The sequence below is a fragment of the Pleurodeles waltl genome, chromosome 10 (assembly GCF_031143425.1).
Source record: "Pleurodeles waltl isolate 20211129_DDA chromosome 10, aPleWal1.hap1.20221129, whole genome shotgun sequence".
NCBI classification, from domain to species: domain Eukaryota; kingdom Metazoa; phylum Chordata; class Amphibia; order Caudata; family Salamandridae; genus Pleurodeles; species Pleurodeles waltl.
The window spans coordinates 954,432,976-954,456,059 of record NC_090449.1 but is presented as its reverse complement, the minus strand read 5'-3'; the positions used below and the strand labels follow the sequence as shown (position 1 = coordinate 954,456,059).

At 44.2% G+C, this 23,084-nt stretch overlaps 1 protein-coding gene across 2 annotated transcripts in view; it reads right to left on the bottom strand.

Annotated features, from left to right (window-relative positions):
* MALRD1 (MAM and LDL receptor class A domain containing 1) overlaps positions 1-23,084 on the bottom strand; it is a 2,469,603-nt gene that overhangs the window by 1,715,601 nt on the left and 730,918 nt on the right. For both annotated transcript variants that reach the window (XM_069211777.1, XM_069211778.1), the window contains exon 16: positions 3,217-3,376. In XM_069211777.1, coding sequence (XP_069067878.1) covers positions 3,217-3,376 — 160 coding nt within the window. The remainder of the gene's footprint in view (positions 1-3,216; positions 3,377-23,084) is intronic.

The following is a 23,084-nucleotide window of genomic DNA, read 5'->3' as shown; positions in this document are numbered from 1 at the left end:
GCCTCAATGCCCAATGACCATGCCCAGGGGACATAAGTCCCCTGGGCATGGCCATTGGGCAAGGGGGCATGACTCCTGTCTTTACTAAGACAGGAGTCATGTAAATGGCGTCTGGGCATCGTTAAAAATGGCGCAAATCGGGTGGAGGCGATTTTTTGGCGTCAACCTGACTTGCACCATTTTAAGACGCCCTAACGCCATTTTCCCCAACGCCGGCGCTGCCTGGTGTACGTGGTTTTTTTCCACGCACACCAGGCAGCGCCGGTCTGCTAGCGCCGGCTAACGCCATTCAATAAATACGGCGCCCGCATGGCGCTTCAGAATGGCGTTAGCCGGCGCAAAACTTTTTGACGCTAAACTGCGTTAGCGCAGTTTAGCGTCAAAAAGTATAAATACGGGCCTTGATCCATCTGCTCAACACTGTCTATCAATCGGAAACTGAGATAAAGCAGAGGGACGTTAAAGCCACTAACTCTGGCAGGCACTGGCTTGGAGCTAGCAAGCTGGAAACCTCCACCATGGGTTACAGAGGGTGCTGCATAAAAAGAGGGGGGCACCTAGGAGGAGGCAACCGCTGAGCACAAAGGAATAGGGCATTGTGATAATAATAAGTCACAGGGCAATTAGAATGTAGTGAACCCCAGCTGTAACAATTGTGGTATTTCACTTCTCATCTGGTGTCTTGTGGCAGCCATACTGCAGACCCACAAAATAGACACTAACTACCCTTTTAGACTGGATTCTCAAGGTAGTAAGGCAGGGTAGTCTAAAGCTTACATATAGAGGGTCTGTTTGCCAGAGACTCAAAACTCAGCAAAGAAACAAACATGAAACGAGCACTTAATCAATGCGATATCACTGTTTTTTCTTTAAAAATAGAGTACTTTAATACACACAAAACTAAATATTTCTAAGAAAATATTGAGAACATCCAGAGGTGAAGTCAGGGAAATGGTTGTTGGGAACAGCAATGGGGACACACTTTAAAAGCCCTGGCAAACTACAGGAAAGCACAAGAAGGAGATGTCACAGTTATAAAATAATCCCTTACATGCAAACTAGGGGGCGCATTTACAATCCCCTTGCACCAAAGTGACATCATTTTTTGTTATGCTACGGTGTTGCAAAACAGTCCCCCATCCCATGCTGTGTTTACAAACTGGCACAATGTCACCATTTCACAAGTTTGTAAACTCTTGTGCCACATCATACCGCAGCCAGGTTTAATGTATGCAAGGGAGGCATTCCCCTGCAGGGAGGCCCAAAAAAATGGCACAGTGAAATCTACAAAATTTCACTGCACCATTCTAGCATCCTTTTTTAATGCCTGCCCATGGCAGGCGTTAAACTGATGCTAGGCTATTTTCAATGAGCCTCCTTGAGCGTTGCTGGACTAGCATCAACATATTTGATGCTAGTCCAGCAAAGCACCACAACTGCACCAAAAATCTTGATGCAGTTGTGCTAACAAGCTCCATTGTGTGCTGTATTATAAAGCAGAATTGAAAGACCATGATATTGCTTGAACTGGGACTAAAAAGCAGACAATTACTGAGCAAGACTTTTTCAAGAGGAGGGTTATAACCCCCTTCTGGATTTTCTGTTGGGATTCAATTATGTGATATAGGGCGTTATATACAGTGATGTTGTTAATGACATGGACATTTGTTGTAAAAAATTTTAACTTCCTGAATCCTATAGATTAATATATTGGATTTGAACAGAACTGAGTTGTCGTCTACATTAATTTAAGACTGGATAACGTGTACACAAATTATATATAAACAATTCCTCTAGGAGCATTTTTAAGTGAGACATTGTCTGTACCCAGTCCCTATGGGAATACAGGGTTGCCCCTAAGTTTGTTCATTAACTTTTTAAAAGTGGCTTTCTGAAAATAGTAACAATAAATCTGACTTTTACAATAACGAGGATTTAATATTACCATTCTATAGGTACAAAACATGACATATCCACTCCTTCTCAATTAAGAATTACAGCTTATTCAATGTAATTAGGAATCCCCAATGTTACCATATGAGAGTGGTAGGCCTCCCAGTCATGAAAAATGAGTTTGGGAGTTTTTCACTACCAAGACATGTAAAGCTTAAAGTATATGTACTGCTTTTTAGTTACACAGCACCCCACCCTTTGGGCTACCGAGAGCCTAACATAGGGGTGACCTATATGGAATGAAAGGGGAGTTTAGGGCTTGGCAAGAGGTTTTAAATGCCACGTCAACATGGCAGTGTTAGCTGCACATACAGGCTCTGCAGTGGCAGGCCTGAGACATGATTAAGGGCTACTTGGGTGGATAGCACAAGCAGTTCTGCAGGTTTACCAGTAGCATTTAATTTACCCGCCCTGGGCGCAGGTAGTTTATTTTACTGGGGGCTTATAAGTAAATTAAATATGCCAATAAGATATATATCAATAAAATCATGTTTTAAGAGTAGACAACGTGCACTTTAGCACTGTTTAGTAGTGCCCAGAGTCCTAAAGCCAACAAATTGAATTCAGCAAAAAGGGAAGGCAAAAGGTTTGGGATTGACCCTGCAGAAAGGCCAAGGCCCAGCAGTGTTTGAGTTTGATGCACCTTCCTTGGCTAATGCTTCAGGTTTGCCCCACTGAATGATTTTGAGCTAGATAAATATGACTAAGTATGAAGGCAAAGGCTTCGACCAGGATGAACCTGCTTGGGGTAGTGGACATGCATTCCATTGCAGACAGTCTGAAATTCTGCCTCGGACTGATTTACCTCTTCCATAGACTATCATTGGCCCTTAGTGCTTTTTCTTGCTATTCGTAATATAACTTATACATTCATATTTTCTCTTCTCCTTATTATATTTTTGTTATTTGGATATAAATTTGTTTCTAAAATATCACTCTATTTTTATGTTTGGGGATTTTTATTGTTTAGTATTATGATTTTATTATTGTTTTGGTACTGCAGAAATACTTTACACATTGCCCTAAGTTAAGCCAGTCTGCTCTATGCCATAGCTGCGAAGAGAATGAGCTCAAGTTAATTTAGTGACTTTGGGGATTACTCTGACAATTTACTGTCAATATACCCGGAGGTGGGTGACCACCGTACCCAAGTAATAATCCAGACTTTGACAGGGACTCACTGGCTTATCACATCATGAGACCACTAGGGGATCAAATAACATGAGTATATGTAGAAGTAATTGCCAAAGAAAGGACACTTACACTGTGTGGTCCTTTGCTGGTCTGTATTTCTCTTCACCGGGGAGACTTTTCACTCCTTGTCCAAGGCCCCATTGGAATGTATTATCTGTCCGAAAAGAAGTTGTTGCTGGTTGATACCATGCACACAGGTCTCCATGTTCAAAACTACAAAAATCCATCACTGTAAAATTTAAAAAAAGGCATTAATACTGTGGACGTGCCTTCCATGCCATAACATTGGATTCTACATATTTTTGTCTCTGTCTTATTACTTTGAAGAAATACAGGTCAAAATAATGCACAGAAAATGCACTGTCACAATTGTAAATTAAGAATATTGGAACAACAATTTATCCCAAAATTATTTTTAAAGGAAAAGAGTATCCTGCAAAATTCTGGACAAAACAGGTTACAAATACTCACAAGCTCAACCATGGAGAACCCTGCCAGTTATGTAAAGGAAAATCTGTGAAGTCACTATTAAACAGAAAGCACAATTGGGAGCAAGTATTGACAGAAACCATGGGTAGGATAGCAAGTTGTAGGCTTTCGATGTTACAGTAAATACAGCAACATGGCTTTCTGTAGCATCCATTTTATTTTTATTTTGTCCATGCTTAATCCTCAGTGCTACCAGACCCCTCACTGATTGTTACAATGTCCTGTGTGCATTACAGTGGGGGAAGGTAACACTCCAACATATAATCGAAAAATGGGGGCACAAACACTCCTGTAGGCAAGATGTGATTGGCAATGCTTAAACTCAATTTCTCAAGAAGCCTGAGTAAAAGAAGCCAATGGTTGAAGGAAGCTTCCTAAAGATAACAAATAAAGGAAATGTTTGCCATAAATGGCCCAGGCATCATGTATGTTAAGCCTAAACATAAATTTGATAATGAGGCAGTAGTACTCGGCCTATTTTTCAACTTTTAGCACAAACAATGGAATTTCTGTTGTGAAGCACTATGGGCCAGATGTATCAAGGTTTTTTGCATTCGCAAACGGTACGAATGCCCGTTTGCGAATGCAAAAAGCCCTTTCAGAATGTATGAGAGACATTCTGAATGCAATTTTAAGGAATCGTTAAAAAAGCGATTCCTTAAAATTGCGACCCTGTTTAGAGAGTCGCAAAATGCGACTCTCTATATTAGAAATCGCAAAGAAGGATTCCTTATTTGCGATTCCTTAGCACATGTACGAAGCAATTCCTAAATGCGATTTGGGCATTTAGGAATCGCTAATTACCATGTGCAAAATTTAAAAATGCATTTCAAATGCATTTTTAAAATTTGCAGGTAAAGCACACATGCCCTTTTGGCATGTGTGCACCTTACATGTTTTCAAAAAATATTTTGGGGTGCAGCAGAGGGGGCCTTAGGCCCCCAGCACCCTGGACTTTGCATTTCCCAAAATTGCGAATTCCAGTTAGGAATTCGCAATTTGGGACATGCAAAATTTTCGCAAATATGGGCCGACAGGCCCATAGATGCGAATGGGGGCCGGTATCACAATTTCCGATTCGGTAATAGCATTTGCCATTTTTAAGAAATCGCTATTACCGAATCGCAAATATGATATATTGCATTTTGCGAATCAGGAATAGCGATTTCTTAAAAATCGCTATATCCGATTCACAAAAGGCCTTTTTCATACATCTGGCCCCATATATTTTGTTACCACTTAATAAGGAAGTATTTGTGATAGAGATCAGATTTCACTAATATATTAGTGGCATAGAAGTTAGCACATGGGGAACTATAAAGCTTCATTTAAAAGCATAACAGAGAAATTACCATGAAATGTATAAATGTGCATGTTTGAAATATGACGGACATTGTGCCCTCCATTTATTTGAACATCGCATTTTGCCATGTCAGATGTTGTGCATTTATGTTTGAGTAAACCACTGAAATGGATTAATGTTAAATGTATTCTTTTTAGAGATACAGTGGAGATGAAAATATATCATAAGTATTGAATGAACGTAAATTAACCATACATGGATTTTATGAATGTAGAGTTGTGTGCAGAGAAATAAATACACGTTTCAACTATTTCTGACATTATGCATTAATGATGTCTGCACATAAATGAATTTGTGTGCATATGATAGTTATGTAGTACACATTAGCTTTATTATTAAGTAATTTGAACTATGTATTTAGGCTTATTTAGCTAGACTAGGCCTGAAGATTCATTTTTGCTCCAATAGTGAGAAATGGTAATTCATTATGTTTCATTTGACCTGAATTATTTCCTAAGTCTGCTAATGTGTTAAAGAAGGTTTTATTCTATTAATAGATAGCAATTGTGGTTAAATTGAGCTAAAATCTAGCAATATTTGATCTACGTACTTGAATTCACAGGAGAACTTTTGGAAACATCCTGTTACCCATGAGAAGAAATCTTACTGTTTCTACTGCTATAAAAAATTGACATTTTTCAACAAAACTGTATGACTTCTTCAAGATGGCTTTGCACTTTCCCACAGAAAATCCTGAATAGTTGCACACCTGATGGGCATCTATAATTCTCATTTGATATTAATCCATTTGCGCATGATGGGTGCACTCTGAGGACCAATCAGAACCCTAAGGAACTTTCTAGATAGGAAGAGATGTTTGAAACTAAGGAGGGTCTTCTTCCTTGGGCTTTTGTGATATCACCTTCTGTTCCTCTCCAAGTTTTCTATCATTTCTAGCTGTTCACAATATGAGTTTCCCATTAATCCCATATGCCCCATTTACATATGATATGCTGTTCAGTACTAATATGCCCAACAATTTCTGAACTGCTAGCTTACCTATGTGCAGCTCATGTTCTGCACTGTCCATAAGCTGCTCTCTACTGATGCTGAGTAGCTGTGAGCACTCTCGACTCATGATGAGAGGTATATAATCTGCAATGTGGTTCTTCTTATTTACTTTTCAACTTAGATGATTCCACTAGTGTATTATTTATAGTGCGCTACTCTAGTTAGATGATTTTCCAAAATATTTTTGTCTCTTCTTTTGTTTTGTCAGCATGTTTTAGCCCATCCCCACACATGCAAGTCCAAAATTCTTAATAGAGATGAGGATGGCCCAGCCCCAAAATTCGATTGTTACTAATTGAATTTTGATGAATTACTGATGTCACCATTATCTGCTTTGAAACCTGGTTTTGATGTGTATATTACAGCTTTGTTAATTTGTGTTATTCTCGTGGAGTGTTTAATTGTATAGATGTTTAGTAGGCTTAATCTCTTTAGATGTTTCGGTCTGCCTATGGTTTTCATGTATGTTTATAACTTAGTTTTGCATTCCATTTAAATTTAATTGCATCTGTGGTTGTAATAAAGCTTTGGAACTTAATTCAGTTTGTAGTCTTCTTTCATAGCTAAATTGGTCATGGTGTTTAAAGTGTTTAGATTTCTCATGTTATTGATTTGTGTTGAATATATCTGATTACCCACTTTCCAATGAGTCCAAAAATCCCATCGACCTCTAGTGTGGGTGGGACAAATCGTGGCGTCTCATCAGCACCTAATTTTGAATCCTAAATTGGGAGGAAGACCTCTGTGTGCCACTACAGTTTTGGTAGCAGAGTGACAGTTTTGCCTCATCAGGAGGGGAGTCAGATTTTGACCACATTGTTAGGTGTTCATGGTGAAGTATGGGGTGGATGAAGTTTCAGCATTGTGATGCAGGTGTACAATATGTATTCTGAGTAGGGTTTGCACTTGCAATGCTTTTTGCATTGAAGTGTGATGCATGAGATGTTTGGGAAGTCATCATATTCAAATTGAATGTTGCACTTTGTGTTCAAATTTGCCTACTTATTTTTTTATTTTATTTTTTTACAGGTTCTGTGTGGCCTGAGAGTCTGGAGTATTGCACAAGTGTATAAAGGCACTTGGTTAATGTATTGTCTGCAGTAAGGTGTTGATCAATAGAGCTCTGTCGATAATATCTACAGATTCCTTGAGTGTGTGTGAGTTGTTGGTTGGTATTAGGTGTATCCTGAGTGCACATGGAGAATACGTCTCAACCGGAGTGAGATTTGCAGGGCAAATCTTGCTTGCGTATGTGCAAAAGCCACAGTCGGAAGTGTAGCCATACAGATTTCAAGGCATTTGAGTCCTATAGGTAGTGAGCAGACAAGTTTGGTTTTTGTGCTCACAACATTTGCATTTAGGGTGTATGCATGAGTGGTGTATGACACAGCTCCGAAAAGAATCGCAGCTGCAGTTTGAAGTGAGTGTGATATAATGTGGTCTGCGCTGGGATTGGTTGATTAGTGAGAAGAGTCACACACAGATTGGTGGACAAGACTGTGCTGCTATACTGTAGGCTGAAGACAGCTTGCAAAAGGATTGTGGGATTGAAAAGTACCTTCTGGATTCATAGAATTTGTGATTGTGAATTAAATTGTGTAAAAATGAAAGTTTTGAAAGCTTTAAGAAGTGCGTTGAGAGGAGATGTTTTTATTATAGTTAGAGAGTGTGAACCTACTCCACCTGAGGGTACACCATCATTTCAGGTGATTGAGGAGAGAAGAGTTTCAGCATGTCTGTGGGTAAAACAGTGGTGCAAAATCACAAAGAAAAAAAGTTAAATTAGCTTTTCCCTGTTACAGAACTTTTAATCTCAGGGTATTGGAGAATCTGAGGTAAGCGTTGTACGAAATAAAACCTCTTTCTTGAACCTGCACAATTTGAACAACCTGCCATTTAGGAATTGGGCAGAAAGAGGCTCAGAAATTAGAGAGGAGAATGAGGAAAACAGAAAAGACGCCTGGCAGAAGCTAAATGGGATGAGGAACAGAAAATTTGGAGAGCAGACTCGTTACATGGAGTAAATTATTCCCAGCAATAACCCGGGAAGGCGATGGAAGTGTTAGATCTAAAACCAAAAAGAAGCCCACAGAAGACCTAGGAAAGAAGTTAGATGAACATAAAAAGACAACAGCCACCAAAAGTGATTTAGATGATGAATTTATAACTCAGCTTTTACATTCTTTTCCCCCGAAGTATAATGCAATTCAATCAGTAAATCAGAATGTAGCTTTGACTCTAGTCACAGCTCCAGCTGCACAATGCCAGGCTCAAGTAGCTCCAAATGTACCTACTGCTACTGTAGCACAGGTGCCAGCAGTTTATCCAACAGTTCCATTGTTAATACAGCCCAGAATATCACAGTTCCAGTTATGCCACAGCCAACTCAGAATTCAGGAGTGACTCAAATGGAGTCTATGCCTAACGAAACAGCACCTGCACAAACTGTGAATCAGAGGCAGACAATGCCAATGTATTCCTAAGTATCAATACCACAGAATGTAGCCCCAAAACAATCAAATCAGAACTTTGGTACAGTATTATCTGGTCAAGGTACAGGACTGATGCTCCCACCAAGTAAAATGAATTTGTCAGGACCAAGCATTGACAGTTTCCGTTACAGCAGGTCCAGTCTTCCTGTTGTATGCCCAGGGTAATAATTAGAGTGGTCTACAGACTCCAAACCTGGAATCAGCAGTACATTCTCTTTTTGGAATCAAAGCAGAAATAGAAAGACTGAGCACTAATGTGCCACACACGACCCCTATGAATTCTAACCAGATATGTGATGAAGTAGTTCCGCTGAATGATATGACATGTCCCACATGCTCTACAGATTCATCTGTGCTGGATCAGGTTATGAGAGCAACGTATAATACTCCACAGCCCATGTCTTAAGGTAATAATACTTGCTTACAATGATTATCATCACAACAACTAACTGAATGGTTAAACAGTTTGGGTGAAGTATCAGTTTTGAGAAACACACCAGAGGGTGAGATGACTCCTAATATGGCCAATACTAAAATTGGAATTTAATGAAATCATTGATGGAACACTTGAATTGGACAGATTGGATTCTTACCATGAAAACGAGCTGTGCTTTATGTGCAAGGATGTCACGCATCTTGCAGGATAGTTTTATGGGAAATTAGCTGATTTGACAGAGAAATATGAAATTGAGATGGATAAATCCAAACAGTTAAAAAGAAGGTACAGATTAAAATTTGATTCTAGATATATTGCAAACATTAGATCACCTGGCATGAAGATTCAAATTAAAGAATTGATTCAGAGCATCCAATCATGGGGCGCATTGAATAAGTGGGTAGGCAGATTGGCAAAGAAAAGAGATCAGAAGAAAAAGCCAACTTCACACTCAAATGATGTACAGCAGGCTGAGGGAGCTGTAAAAATGATGCCAATGAGAGAATTTCCAGGAGAGAATATTGTTCACGTCCCATGGAGCACAAATTACACATTGTCATTTACCAATGATTACACAAAGTTGAGGGAGAAGTCAGTAGAATGGTACCAACAAACTGAGATATTTGTTAAGCTTGCAAAGTGTTTGTGGGAAGATCTGAACATTTAGGCCCTTGTTATTAACATGGCGGTCCGTTCCGCGCTGCCGGTGGTGGCGGTAAAAGCCGCCAACAGAGGAGCGGGCCGGACTGCCAAATAATGAACCAAACGAAAGACAGGCATCCTGAAAACCACCTACCGCCAGCAGAGGAGTGCCGACGACGAGTCCGCCCACATGCCGACGGAAAGGCCCAACCCACCCATCAAATAATGAACCACCTGTCTGCTGCCAGTTCCGGGGCAGGAACCAACACCACGCAAAGCCAGGCGGAAATGAACCACATATAAGGAAACACTCCCCGGAGGCCCACACAACGCGCCCGAAGCAGACATGAGTAGAGAGCTGCAAATCATGCCAGCCCTGGTCTTTGCCATATACCTCCATGACTGAGACCGCCAACAAAGACATGACGGCAAGTACCGCAACCTACTGAACAAGGGAAGAAAGGGCACAGTTACATAGCCACCTACTCCACCCACCCTGCAATGCCCCCCCAACCCTTCACAGCAGCACAAGTCATACACCCCACAGCAAGAGGTACTTACCCGACACAAGGCAAATCCAACCTGACCATAGTACATACAAATGCCCCACACCCATAAACAATTAAACGAAAGACCAGGGTTCAACAGTGTGCCGCCAAAACACAGGCCACACAGAAATCTTTAATGAAAGCTCACAGAGCCAAATTGTCCAAACAGGGCAAATGGTCAGTCTGTACGGCTACAATTGCCATGGGCCACAACGGACCCAACCTGACTCCCACAAGTGCACAGTACTGCACCTAATGGGGCAACAAAGGGGCATCCAGGCACCTCACGGAACGGGGGCAGGGGGTGGCAGGGGTGGGGATTTGCGACGGGGCTTGGCCTTGGACTTTCGTTTGGAAGGTGGAGGGGTGGGCTTTTCCTTTGAAGGGGGGGTGTTTTGAGCGGGTGGAGCCAGATGGACTAGGCTCAGCCCGGGCCTTTCTTTCCTCTGGGGAAGGGGCACAGGAATGTGAAGGGCGGAAAGGGGTGGGCTGTGAAGTGGAAGGAGTGGAAAGGGCAAAGAGGTGAGCACGCCTGGGGACAAGACGTGGTGGGCCAGTGGGTTGGAAGAGGTCAGCATGGGAGAGGAAAAGTTTCTTCGGAGCAATTGGGGTGGTCCTGGATGAGGGCGTGGGAGTAGAGGCAGAGGCAGTGGATGTATGTGGTGTAGGGGTGTGTGTAGTGGGTGCAGGTGACTGGACAGTATGCTGTGGTGTGGTGGATGTGTGATGGGTGGGTGTCTTGGTCCGTTTGTGTGTTTTTGGAGGGGGGGTGGACACAGTGGGAGAAGACAGGCAGCTAGTGTGGATGTATGTTGTGTGGGTGTCTGCAAGTCTGGTGAGTGTGCTGCATGTGTCAACTACAGTAGTTGTGGTGAGTGCAGGTGTGGTGCATGGGGTGCATGTATGGATGTCTGCTATTGTGGTGAGTGCAGTAAGAGGAGTAGCAACAGTGACTGAAGGTGCAGAGCATGAGGGTGTGGAAGTAGAGGGGACAGGCAGGGAGGCGGAAGAGGTGGGCACACTGTGGGAAGTGGATGTTGTTGTGTGTGCATGTGTCTGTTGGCTGTGTGAATGCTTGTGGTGGGAGGTATGGTGCTTGTGTTTAGAAGTGTGCTTCTTGTGTGTTGATGTGCTTGACTGCGTGTCTGAATGTGTGCCTTGGACGGGTGAAGGGAGTGGGGTGCTGAAAGGGGTAGAGGAGGTTAGAGTGGGGACGGAATGGCCAGGGACACTGGCTGCTGTCCAAGAGGAGGCCAGAGCCTGAAAAGATCTCTGTAGGGCAGACATGACACCGTGAATGCCATCCAGATAGGCATTTGTCTGCTGCACCTCTGATGCTAGCCTCTGGATGGCATTGACAATGGTGGTCTGCCCTACAGAGATGGTTCTCAGGAGGTCAATAGCCTCCTCTGTGAAGGCAGCAGGGCTGACTGGGGCAGGGGAGGAGGTGCCTGGGGCGAAGGAGACGCCCACCTTTCTGTATGTGTCTTCATCACTCCTTTTTGAAACCCCTCGTAGGTACCAACCCTTGTGGCGAGGAAGGGCACCATTGGTGTACAGACCACTTGTGGATATGAGGACCATGGTGGAGCATAAGATAATTTTCAATTACAGACTCACACGTGCAACAATTCAGGAACTTTGTGCTTTACTGGATCCTGCACTAACTCCGGGAAATCATAATCAGCATGCCATCCCTACTGAAGTGCGGGTGCTCTCCGCACTCCATTTCCTGGCCACGGGCTCACTTCAAGTGACAGTGGCCATGGTTGCTGGATTTTCACAGCCAATGTTCAGCATGGTGCTGACAAGATTTCTGAATGCATTTTTTCGACACCTGCAGTCCTATGTGAGGTTTCCCCAAAGTACTGACCTCCCTGCCATCAAGTCGGAATTCTATGCCTTAGCCAACATACCCCATGTTATAGGTGCCATCGATGGCAGCCACCTACCGATCATCCCCCCAAGAGTGAGTGAGCAGGTGTACAGAAACAACTTTCACTCCATGAACATCCAATTGGTATGTACTGCAGACCAGTACATCTCACATGTGAATACCATGTTCCCCAGTTCAGTCCATGATTCCTTTGTGCTGAGGAACAGTAGTGTGCCACAGAGGATGGAACAACTTCAAGACGACAGACGGTGGATCATAAGTGTGCCTGTCACTATCTGACACATAGCAGACAGCCAGGCTGTCTGACTAAGGGGCATAACAATGACAAATCTGTATTGCCCCTTTTTCTAGGTGATTCTGGCTATCCAAACTTACATTGGCTCCTGACACCAGTGAGGAATCCCAGGACAGATGAAGAGCGGTATTACAATGAGGCCCATGGACGTACTAGGAGGGTGATAGAGAGAACTACAGGTCTCCTGAAGGCTAGATTTCGTTACCTACATATCTCTGGGGGTTACCTGGCCTATGGGCCTGAAAAGGTGTGTAGAATAGTGGTGGCCTGCTGCATGCTGCACAAAGTGGCAGTGAGACATTCTATCCCCTTCTTGGAGGTGGAGGTTGCTGTATGCCCTGACTAGCTACCTCAGAGAGGTGAGGAGAGTGATGGTGATGATGAGGAAGGGGAAGATGTCAATTCCAGGACCCAACTGATTCAACTCTACTTCCAGTAACTGTGTGGGACTTGGGCATGACATTGGGGTTTGTGACACATACTGGCAGTGTGCTCAGTCATATAGGGGAGGTTGATAACGATAGGTAAAACATGGTCTACTTCTGCATGGTACAGATTGAAATTGTCTGCATTTACTTATTGCCAACATTTAGGCACACAGGACTCCCTTCATGCACAAATTTGACAATAAAGTAGTTATCAGCCAGTTGCATCCATACTTCACTTTGTTCACATTTAACACAGGGAGCAGTGTTATAGGTGTGATATGTGTTTTATTGGTTGAAGTGAGTGAATAGTGCTATTTACAGTGATGGCAAGTCGTAAGGGGTGGGTGTCCTCAAGAACCACATGGTGGCAGCCTTGTTGGTACTAATGATGGGTCCATCTTTTCATTCATTAGTTCATATTGCCTCTTAGCAATGTGTGGTGGCTGATTGAGTGGGATACTTGCTGTGCAGATTGTTGCTGACTCACTTCTTGAAGGGCGCCTTGTTCTTTGCTGGGGTTCCTGTGCCATATCTTGGCCTAAGGGTCCGTTTGGGCGCATGCTGTTGATCTTCAGGGGATGACATGGTAGGTGCTTGGGTTTCCTGTGAGGGTAGTTCCTGGGATGTTTCTGCTGATGGTGAATTCTCATGGTGGGTGTCCGGAGCTGTAGTGGGGGCGTCTTTTCCTGTGTGGGTGTCAGACTGGTTTTGGACCAGTTGCAGCAGTGCTCCTGCTATGGTGGCCATTGTGGCTTTGTGCTGTTTCCACTGCCCCATGGCCTGTTGGTGGTGTTCCTGCTGCATCCTCTGACTGTGCTCCAGGGTGGACACAATCTGTGCCAACCTGTCATGGGTATGCTGGTAGGCCCCCAATACCTCTGATATCACGTCCTGGGCTGCTGCATCCATCCTGTGGCCTCCCCCCTGGCCCACTGCCACCCTTGCACTTGCCCTAGCCCCCTGTGCCTGTGTCCCCTGCACAGGTCTGGGAGTACCACTTGTACTGGGGCCCTCGCCTTCCTGCATGTCGGGAGTGGGAGACTATGGCCTCTGTACCTGTGTTCCACCAGTCTGTGGCCTGGATACACTGATGTGGAGATGCTTGCCCTGGGCTGCTGGTCTTGACTGGGTGGTAGGGATGACAGTGGTTTCCTGGGTGTGGGATGCTGCATGGTGAGAGTCCAGGACTGTGTGAGGGGCCTGCCTGCTCATTAGTGTCCAGGGATCCTTCACCAGTGTCCTGTGAGGTGCCTCTGTCTCCCTGGGGGGGCACTGGCACTCCTTGTCCCGTCATTAGGGTTGCATGGGTGGTGGTGCCTGATGGGGACATAGACATGTCTGTTACAGCTGCATGAACATTTGAGGTGAACTGGGCTATTTTGTGCTGGGGTTACTTTCAGTGGCCTTACAGGGTGCCTTTGTGAGGTTGACACTGCGTTTACCATCGACTGTAAGGTTGCATTGTGGTGGGGGTTGTTGTTCCATTGTGGGTACTTGCAGGGGTAGGTGACTGTGCACAGGGGGAGAGATGTGGGCCTGTTAGTGGGTTTGTGGTCATGCGGGGGGTGGAATTAGTGGCTGATGCCTGGGTGGGGTATTGGTCCTGGTGGTTGTGGGTGGGGTGGGGTGGTGCATGCATTACAGGTATGGTGTATATGGGGTATATGTTGATGACTTACCCGAGTTCATTCCTCCAGTGAGTCCAGTGAGTCCTTCAGGGTGCAGGATGGCCAGTACCTTTTCCTCCCAGTCTGTGTATTCTGGTGGTGTTGGTGGCAGTCCTCCCCCAGTCTTCTGCACTGCGATGTGGTAGCTTGATGCCATGCCCCTGGCCTTCCCCCGCAGGCCATTCCATCTCTTCTGGATGTCATCCCTGGTGCGTGGATGATGTCCCACTGCATTGACCCTGTTCACGGTGAGCTACTGCGGACAATGGATCCCACATTTTCAGTAATTTCCAAACTTCTGCAGAAAGTAACGCACTAAGACATTACCGACCCACTCCTGTTTGATGCACAAAGGCTTTTCACTGTTTTATCATGAAAGTTGTGCTCTTTCTGTTTTGACACAGTTACATGGAGAAACAAACAGACCCTTGGCATATTTTTCTACCAGAATGGATCCTGTCACTGCAGCTTTGCCCGGCTGCTTAAAGAAAGTGGCTGCCACTGGCGTACGTCTTAGTCAATGTGAAGGCATTGTGATGGGATATCCCTTAACTGTCTATGTCCCTCATTCTGTTCAGCTCCTTTTGACCCATACCAAAACCCATTATCTGAGTAATGCCATCTTACCCGTTATGAGTTATTAATTCTTGGTTCTCCCAATGTGTTTTTCAAAAGGTGCTTAGCTTTTAATCCTGCCACATTGTTACCTGTTAATGTTGGTAATCTAAATGATGTTAATGAAGTGGAATATGACTGCCTTGATGTCAGTGAAATATGCACTAAGCCCAGACCTGATATTCAGGATACTCCCTTAGAGGTGAATGATCAAGTTGTTTTTGTTGATGGCTCCTTTTTAAGAGACAGTGAGGGAACCCTGAGAGCTAGTTATGCAGTTTGCACCATCTCAAGAGTAGTCAAAGTTTTATGACTTCAAGGAGTCATTTCTGCCCAAGTAGTCGAATTGGATGCCCTTACAAGAGCGTTCTGTTTATCTGAGCAGCTCAAAGTGACAATATTCATTTATAGCCAATAAGGGTTCGGTGTTGTGCATAACTTTGGGCACTTATGGTACCAGAGAGATTTTGTGACCCCTTCAGGGTCGCCCATTTGAAATGGTGAAAGAATACACAGTTTGTTAAATGCATTACAATTACCTGAGAAAATTGCAGTTGTGAAGTGTAACGCACATCAGAAATCCATTTATTATATCTCATTCGGCAATGCCTATGTTGACCGAATTTCCAGATATTGTTCAGTCCATTGTGTCACCTTCAATGAAGAGTGGGGTGGTGGAAGCGACACCGATGAGACAAATCAAAGTTTCCTAATATCAGTGGTTGATACCTGGGATGAGATTAAGAGATTACAGGAAAGGGTGACAGAGGAAGAACGCAGAAGCTGGAGTAAGCAGGTTGTGTACAAAGAGAGAAAGATGATGTCTGGATTTTAAATGAAGGGAAAGTAGTGTTGCCAAACTGTTTGTTGACAACTATGGCTAGATATTACTGTGACCAAGTACATCTTGGCAGAGATGCAATGATTCACACAGTTAAACAGACATGGTACAACCATAGATTTAGATTAATTGCAGAAGCAGTATGTCACAGATTTGTTATATGTCTACAAATGAATGTGGGAGAATGCACTGTGGTTAATTTGAGCCATATAAACAGATCGGGAGGTCCATTTAACAGGATACAACTTGATGTTGTTGAAATGCCTGCATGTAATGGATTGAAGTATGTGCTGGTAATTTTTTGTATATTTTAACATTGGATAGAGGCCCATCCAAAACGCAGGAATGACAGCCTTACTGTAGCCAAGCTGCTGCTGGGGGAACTGATACCTAGGTTTGGCTTCCCGACTTCTTTGGAATCAGATAGAGAATCTCATTTTAATAACTAGATCAAAAAATTGTTGTGTGCAGCACTGAACATTGAACAAAAATTGCACTGCAGTTACAGACCAGAGGCAATTGGATTGGTAGAGCAAATGAACTGAACACTGAAAGCTTGATTGGCAAAGGTTTGTGCCTCTACAACGTTGAAGTGGCCTGATGCATTACCACTTGTTCTGATGAGCATGCGTAGCACCTCTGAAAGGAAGACAGGATTGTCATCGCATGAAATCCTTATGGGGCGTGCAATGTGGTTGCCAGCAGTACATGCCAATGCACTTGTGAGCATAAAAGGTGACTTAGTGCTGGATTATTGCAAAGGTCTGGCTGATGTGGTTCACTCTTTCTCATCAGGTTGAATCAGCAACAGTTCAAATGCTCAAGCGCAGTGTCACAGCTTGAAGACTGGTGAATGGGTGCTTGACAGGAAGCATGTGAGAAAGACTTGCCTGGAACCAAGGTGGAAAGGACCTTATCAAGTCAGTCAGTCAAAAAAATCTTTATTCAGTCACAATAGACCATAAAATCTGACACGCAGAATGACACATTTCATAATAAATCCCTGATTAATCTAGAATATTCTCATTCTTGTTAAAATATGCATGGCGACAATTAACATCCTTAGGCAAGTACTCGATTACTCAATAAAATTCTATAAAAAATCAAATTTGTATGTAAACATATTTGGATGAAAGATGAAATTCAGTGCTGACAGAGCGACTGTCTAAAGTGCAATGTTCTGCTAAAAACAAAATCACTATTAAAACGTTTCTGTTCTATCTAAAAGGTATGTAAAACCTCTTTCTGGTGAAATCCATTTTATATACAAAGATAAATTAAACTTGTAATATTCAGTACCTTCAGGGTTCTTTGCTAGCCCAGAGTCTACTTTCTGCATATAGATCCCCTGCTCATCGGACATCCTGAACAGAATTTATCAAAAGTAATAAAGAACCAATTGTGTGACCTCACATAGGATAGTATAATCGAATAAGCTAGGTAGGTAATTTCTAAAAATACATTAATTGCAATGGATCACAATAAAGTGACGATAAGCAAGTTCAGGTTACAATCTTGTTTAAGTTTGTTCTGGCAATAATTACAGAGCTTAAAAAATGTGCTAAAGCGCAGCATGTTTCAGTGGACGGAAGCGACTGAAAGTGTAAAAACGCAGGACGGCATTGGTGTACATGGGAAAATCTTAAAAGAGGGATTATACATTGTTTTCTCTGCCTGTCATACAATTTACAAAATAGAATGACGTGTATTGTGCTTTGGATTGAAAAAGAATCGCATGGACAGATCCTTAGTGTCATGCTCCAGTTGTTCATGGTAGGAAAAGTTACCAGGTGATGAAACGTGTCTAATCTTGAACGAGTAAGAACAAACCAGCGCCTGGTTTTTACTACGTACATTAAGTAAGGCTGCATGCCATTCATAGTTGAGATAAGTTGATTATTCATGACACTATGTTTTTGCACTTCCACTGTCCACCTAAAGTCTGCTAGGTGCTTGAGGGACAAAGCCCTCAAGTCTTTTCTGCTTACTGCGGCCAATAATTCTGGATTTGTGCAGTGTTCTGAGTGTCCCATGTCTTCAAATACATTCTTAATATACTTCAACTATGGAACTCTTAAAGAAAGTCTACGGGCCATGCAATCCCGCAGGACAGCCCGGTTTAAGCCTGCATGTTCTGTGGTCCATATTTTCTGCCATAATAATATGGGATGTATCATTCTTAAATCAGCTAGGTTGGAGACCCCCAGCTCTATGTGACAGACAAATGAGGAAGTGCTCCTTGGTACAGATAAGATGTATCTCAGGAAATAATTTTCCGCAATTTGGAGCCAATTACATTTAGTATACCACCATATACCAGCCCCATATGTAATGGTGGGAATACATTTGGCTCTGTAGACATTTAGCATGTTCTGTGGAGAAATTGTACCTGCCCGCTTTGAAAGGTTCTTCAGAGCTACGTTAGTCTTAATAAACTGTAATTTTGTAACTTTTATGCACCATGACAAGGAGCCTTCTTTATAGAACAAGATTCCCAGATATGAGAATGTTGATGTAGTGTATATTTTTTTGCCTTGCATAGTAATATCATGACTCTTAAGTGACTTTCTACCACATTTCAAAATATAGGTTTTAGAGCGGTTGACCTTGAGGCCCAATTTTGACATATAGCTAACACTAGTTGTTAAAAGTAGCTAAAGGGCTAATGGGGTCCGTGTCATGAGGACGGCGTTGTCTGCATAGAGTAGGGCCAGAATCAGACGATGTCTGATTTGGGGAAGATCATTACACTTATTTATTAGTTCTAACTCCGACGTGTTTATATGTTGAGAATAGAAACAGTGCCAATACGCAACCTTGATGAACGCCTCTGTATATGCCAAATGTTCTAGAACATTCCCCTTTTACCCCATATCTCACCTTAGCCCTACTTCCTGTACACAGATTTGTTATGAAATGAAACATTGTCTGCTCTACCCCTAGATCGTTCAAGATATTCCATAGTGTATCATGGACTATGCAATCAAATGCTGAGGAAAGGTCTATAAAGGCCAGTTATAAATTATCTTCCTTAATCTTAGTGTATTTCGGATTATAACACTTCGATTCAATCCCTGTTCCACTGTTCCAATCCCTGGGCAGAATCCATATTGTAATTCTATGAGGATGTTATTTGTTTCTGCCCATTCTTGTAGTCTGTTTAGAATAATTCTATCAGCTATTTTAGCTAGTGAGTCGAGAAGTGAAATAGGTCTATAGCTTGCTAGATTAAGGCGGTCACCCTTTTTAAATATGGATACGATGATAGACTCTGCCCATGATGGTATGAGCCCTGAGATGCAACAGGCCCTCAGGACCTGAGTCAGCAGGGGGCCCCATAAGTGAATACTAGCCTTGTGCAGATCCACAGAAAGGCCGTTGGGGCCAGGGGCTTTCCCAGCTTTGCTTGCATTGATGGCCCCTACTACTTCCTCTAAACTAAATGGAGGTGTTATAATCGAACGGGCGTACTTTGCGGTGGTGTTACCAATTGAAGGTTCATGCGGATCTGTCTCAGGTACAGAGCCACATATCTCGTAAAAGTGACCAATCCAACCTCCCTTCATTATAGCGATCTCCATTCCCACGGCGTTGGAGAATTTATTATCTTCCAGAAAAGGATATTATCGTTTTTGAGGCTGGCATTATGGAGTGATTCCCATTTTTTTTCTTTCAGGCAATCTTTCCTTTTCTTAATTGCAGCCTTATATTCATGCCTCAGCATGCAAACCTCATTCAGACATCTAGTTGGAATGCTTAAGGCCTTCTTCAGTCTTTTATGTGCCTTTGTACAAACAGAATCAAACAAGCCATTATTTTTCTGCTGCCTCGACTTTCCCCTATTGTTGGTAAGAGCTCTTTTTACACCAAGAAATCGAGGAGAAATCGCGACTGCATTTTTGCGGGTCTACAGCATGGCTGAGACATACCCCGAAATCTGTGGTGTGATAACTAATTAGTTGTTTCAGAAGTCCCTGTGGTTCTATTTGGGACCAGCGTAATGAGTACTGGTTGCGTGAGGCTAATTCAATATCGTTAACCAAATCAAGATTTCCCTTTTGGGGTTGTTTGTTAGCTATTAGAGAGATCTGTAGACTCTGTGGGTAGTGGTCTCTGATTGTTATATCATGCATTAAATAATTAGACATGCTATGAGCAAAATGGCTGGACATTAGTACATAGTCCATCACTGTATCAGCTCCTCTGCCCTTAAAGGTGGGTTTGAATTGCGGGACATTACAGTAAATCTCATTAATAAAAGACAGGTCAAATTTACGTCAATTCATTCATCGTGTCTCCTTCTTGATTATGTATGAAGAGTGCTCGAAGCCCAAGACCTTCTTCATTTAAGCCACATACCTTTTCTGAGGATTTCTTACAGATATGGATATTGAAGTCGCCGCCCCCTAAATATTAGCCTTTCTCTCCTGAATTTGCACAGGCTTTCTCTAAGTTGTCTCCCAACTGACCTAAGATGGTAAAAACCTCACTGTGGGAGCATTGTTATAAAAATTAACAACCACCAGAAGGATCGACCTCCCTAAATCACACACGATCACTTGATAGTATGGGTTAGAAATTATCAAATTCAAGTTTGACAAAGTGAGCTTGTTTGAAATACATGTGCACAGACCCCCTTTAGGCCTTCCGTGTCTTGAGGGAATGGCCAGTGTATGAAATGTTCTATGACCATTGATGTAGCTAGGATTCAAAAGCTAAGTCTCCTGTAAACATAAAAAGGGGAAGTATTCGATGAAGTTCACCCATTCCGCGTTGTTAAGCTTACTGCGTAGGCCTGCCACATTCCAAAATAGCAAGCCTATTTCCATTTTAAGTGAACTCTGCTGCTCTAGTGGGTTAGACACTGCTGACCTTATACCACTATGTACAGTAGGGATTACTATCCTGGGTGACTCATTATACCTTTTCTTCCCCCCGTGTGTTCATCATGGGTGCCTCCTTCTTATGCACATCTGTGTTCTCTCTACTCGGTCACTCTAGGTCTTCAAGGGCTGCTAGAGCTTGAAACCTGTTATGAATGGGAATGGAGTAAGACTTAGGGGGTCATTCATGACCGCCAGGGCCAACGACCGCGGGAGCACCGCCAACAGGCTGGCGGTGCTCCCATGGGCATTCTGACCGCGGCGGTACAGCCGCGGTCAGAAACGGAAAACCGGCGGTGTCCCGCCGGTTTCCCGCTGCCCTGGGGAATCCTCCATGGCGGCGCCATGGGGATTCCGACCCCCTTACTGCCAGCCTGGCTCTGGCGGTTTTGACCGCCAGAACCTGGCTGGCGGTAACGGGTGTCGCAGGGCCCCTGGGGGCCCCTGCAGTGCCCATGCCACTGGCATGGGCACTGCAGGGGCCCCCTAACAGGGCCCCACCAAGATTTTAAGTTTCTGCCAAGCAGACACTGAAAATCGCGACGTGTGCAACTGCACCCGTCGCACCCCTTCCACTCCGCCGGCTCCATTCGGAGCCGGCATCCTCATGGAAGGGGGTTTCCCGCTGGGCTGGCGGGCGGCCTTCTGGCGGTCACCCGCCAGCCCAGCGGGAAACCCAGAATACCTGCGGCGGTCTTTTGACCCCCAAAGTGTGTTTCAGCCTCGGTATTCTGCCGGCGGGACTTTGGAGGGCGGCCTCCGCCGCCCGTCAAAGTCAGAATGACCCCCTTAGTTGTTTGCCCCGATGGCATGGCTGAGCACTACAAGAATTTTGCCCAGCGTTGGTTTGATAAAATTAACCCAACTGAAGTAGCGAGATAGCATGAGGGGTGACTTGCCCTGCGCCAAGCTTGTGGATAATTCTTTCTACTAACCCTGGCGTTTTAAAAGAGAGGAACACACGGTCTCCCGGGAGTGATTTCCGGATACTGCCTATCCATTTAACTCTCCTCACCATCTTTCTATCGTCATAAAGGGGCCCAATCGTACCAGCTTCCATTCGAGATCCGATCCAGTTCAAGGACTTATTCCTCAATGCTGTCCATGATTCATGATGTTGATTAGCCAGGACTGGGACATTAGCCAAAATCACTATATAAGGTGTCACATCCGGGGGGAGATGCAAGAGATCACTCGGAAGGAAAGAGCATTTCAATGATGTTTGTGTTATAGGCTCCCTCCCCTGGGGTTTTGAGGCGATCCAGGGCACCCTGTCTGAGGAAACCTCTTTAATGGGAATTTCTGCCTGTGGTTGCCTTGTAAAGGCCAGTTGTAAAAGTGGTTGTGTTGTATTTATGGGATTTTTAGTTGAATGGGCAATAACAGACACTTGTTCAGAGACATTTAATTCCCCTGGCTGTAAAGACTTTATGAGGTCTAAACCAGACTCAAGGTTACTCTCAACCTTTCTCAAGCAATCCAAAAGGGAATCCAGTGATGACCTGACCAAAAGATTCAAAGCGTTAATTGATTCATGGATGTTTGCAAGAAGTTTTAAAGTAGTTTTAGCTGTTTTTTTTTTTAGGTTTTATTGGAGCTCACTTTCTATAGTGTCTGCCTTCCTGTTGACTTAACTTGCTCGTTCTTCTTTTCAGTATGGGGTTTCCCGTTGTTAGAGACTTTGGGCCTCATTCTGACCCTGGCGGTCTATGACCGCCAGGGTGGAGGCCGGCTGAAGCACCGCCAACAGGCTGGCGGTGCTTCATTTTGTATTCCGACCGCGGCTGTGAAGCCGCGGTCGCCCAGCCGGGACCGGCGGTTTTCCGCCAGATTTCCCCCGGCTGGGGGAATCCTCCATGGCGGCGCTGCTTGCAGCGCCGCCATGGGGATTCCGACCCCCTTCCCGCCAGCCTGTTTCTGGCGGTTTTCACCGCCAGAAACAGGATGGCGGGAACGGGTGTCATGGGGCCCCTGGGGGCCCCTGCACTGCCCATGCCACCGGCATGGGCAGTGCTGGGGCCCCCTAACAGGGCCCCATAAAGATTTTCACTGTCTGCTTAGCAGACAGTGAAAATCGCGACGGGTGCAACTGCACCCGTCGCACCCCTGCAACTCCGCCGGCTCCATTCGGAGCCGGCTTCCTTGTTGCAGGGCCTTTCCCGCAGGGCCGGCGGGCGCTCTTTTGGCGGTCGCCCGCCGGCCCAGCGGGAAAGCCAGAATGGCATCTGCGGTCTTCTGACCGCGGAGCGGCCATTTGGCGGTTCCCGCCAGGCGGGCGGCGGAATGACCCTCTTTATCTTCCTTGCATTTCAAAGGCTTTCTTGAGCGCT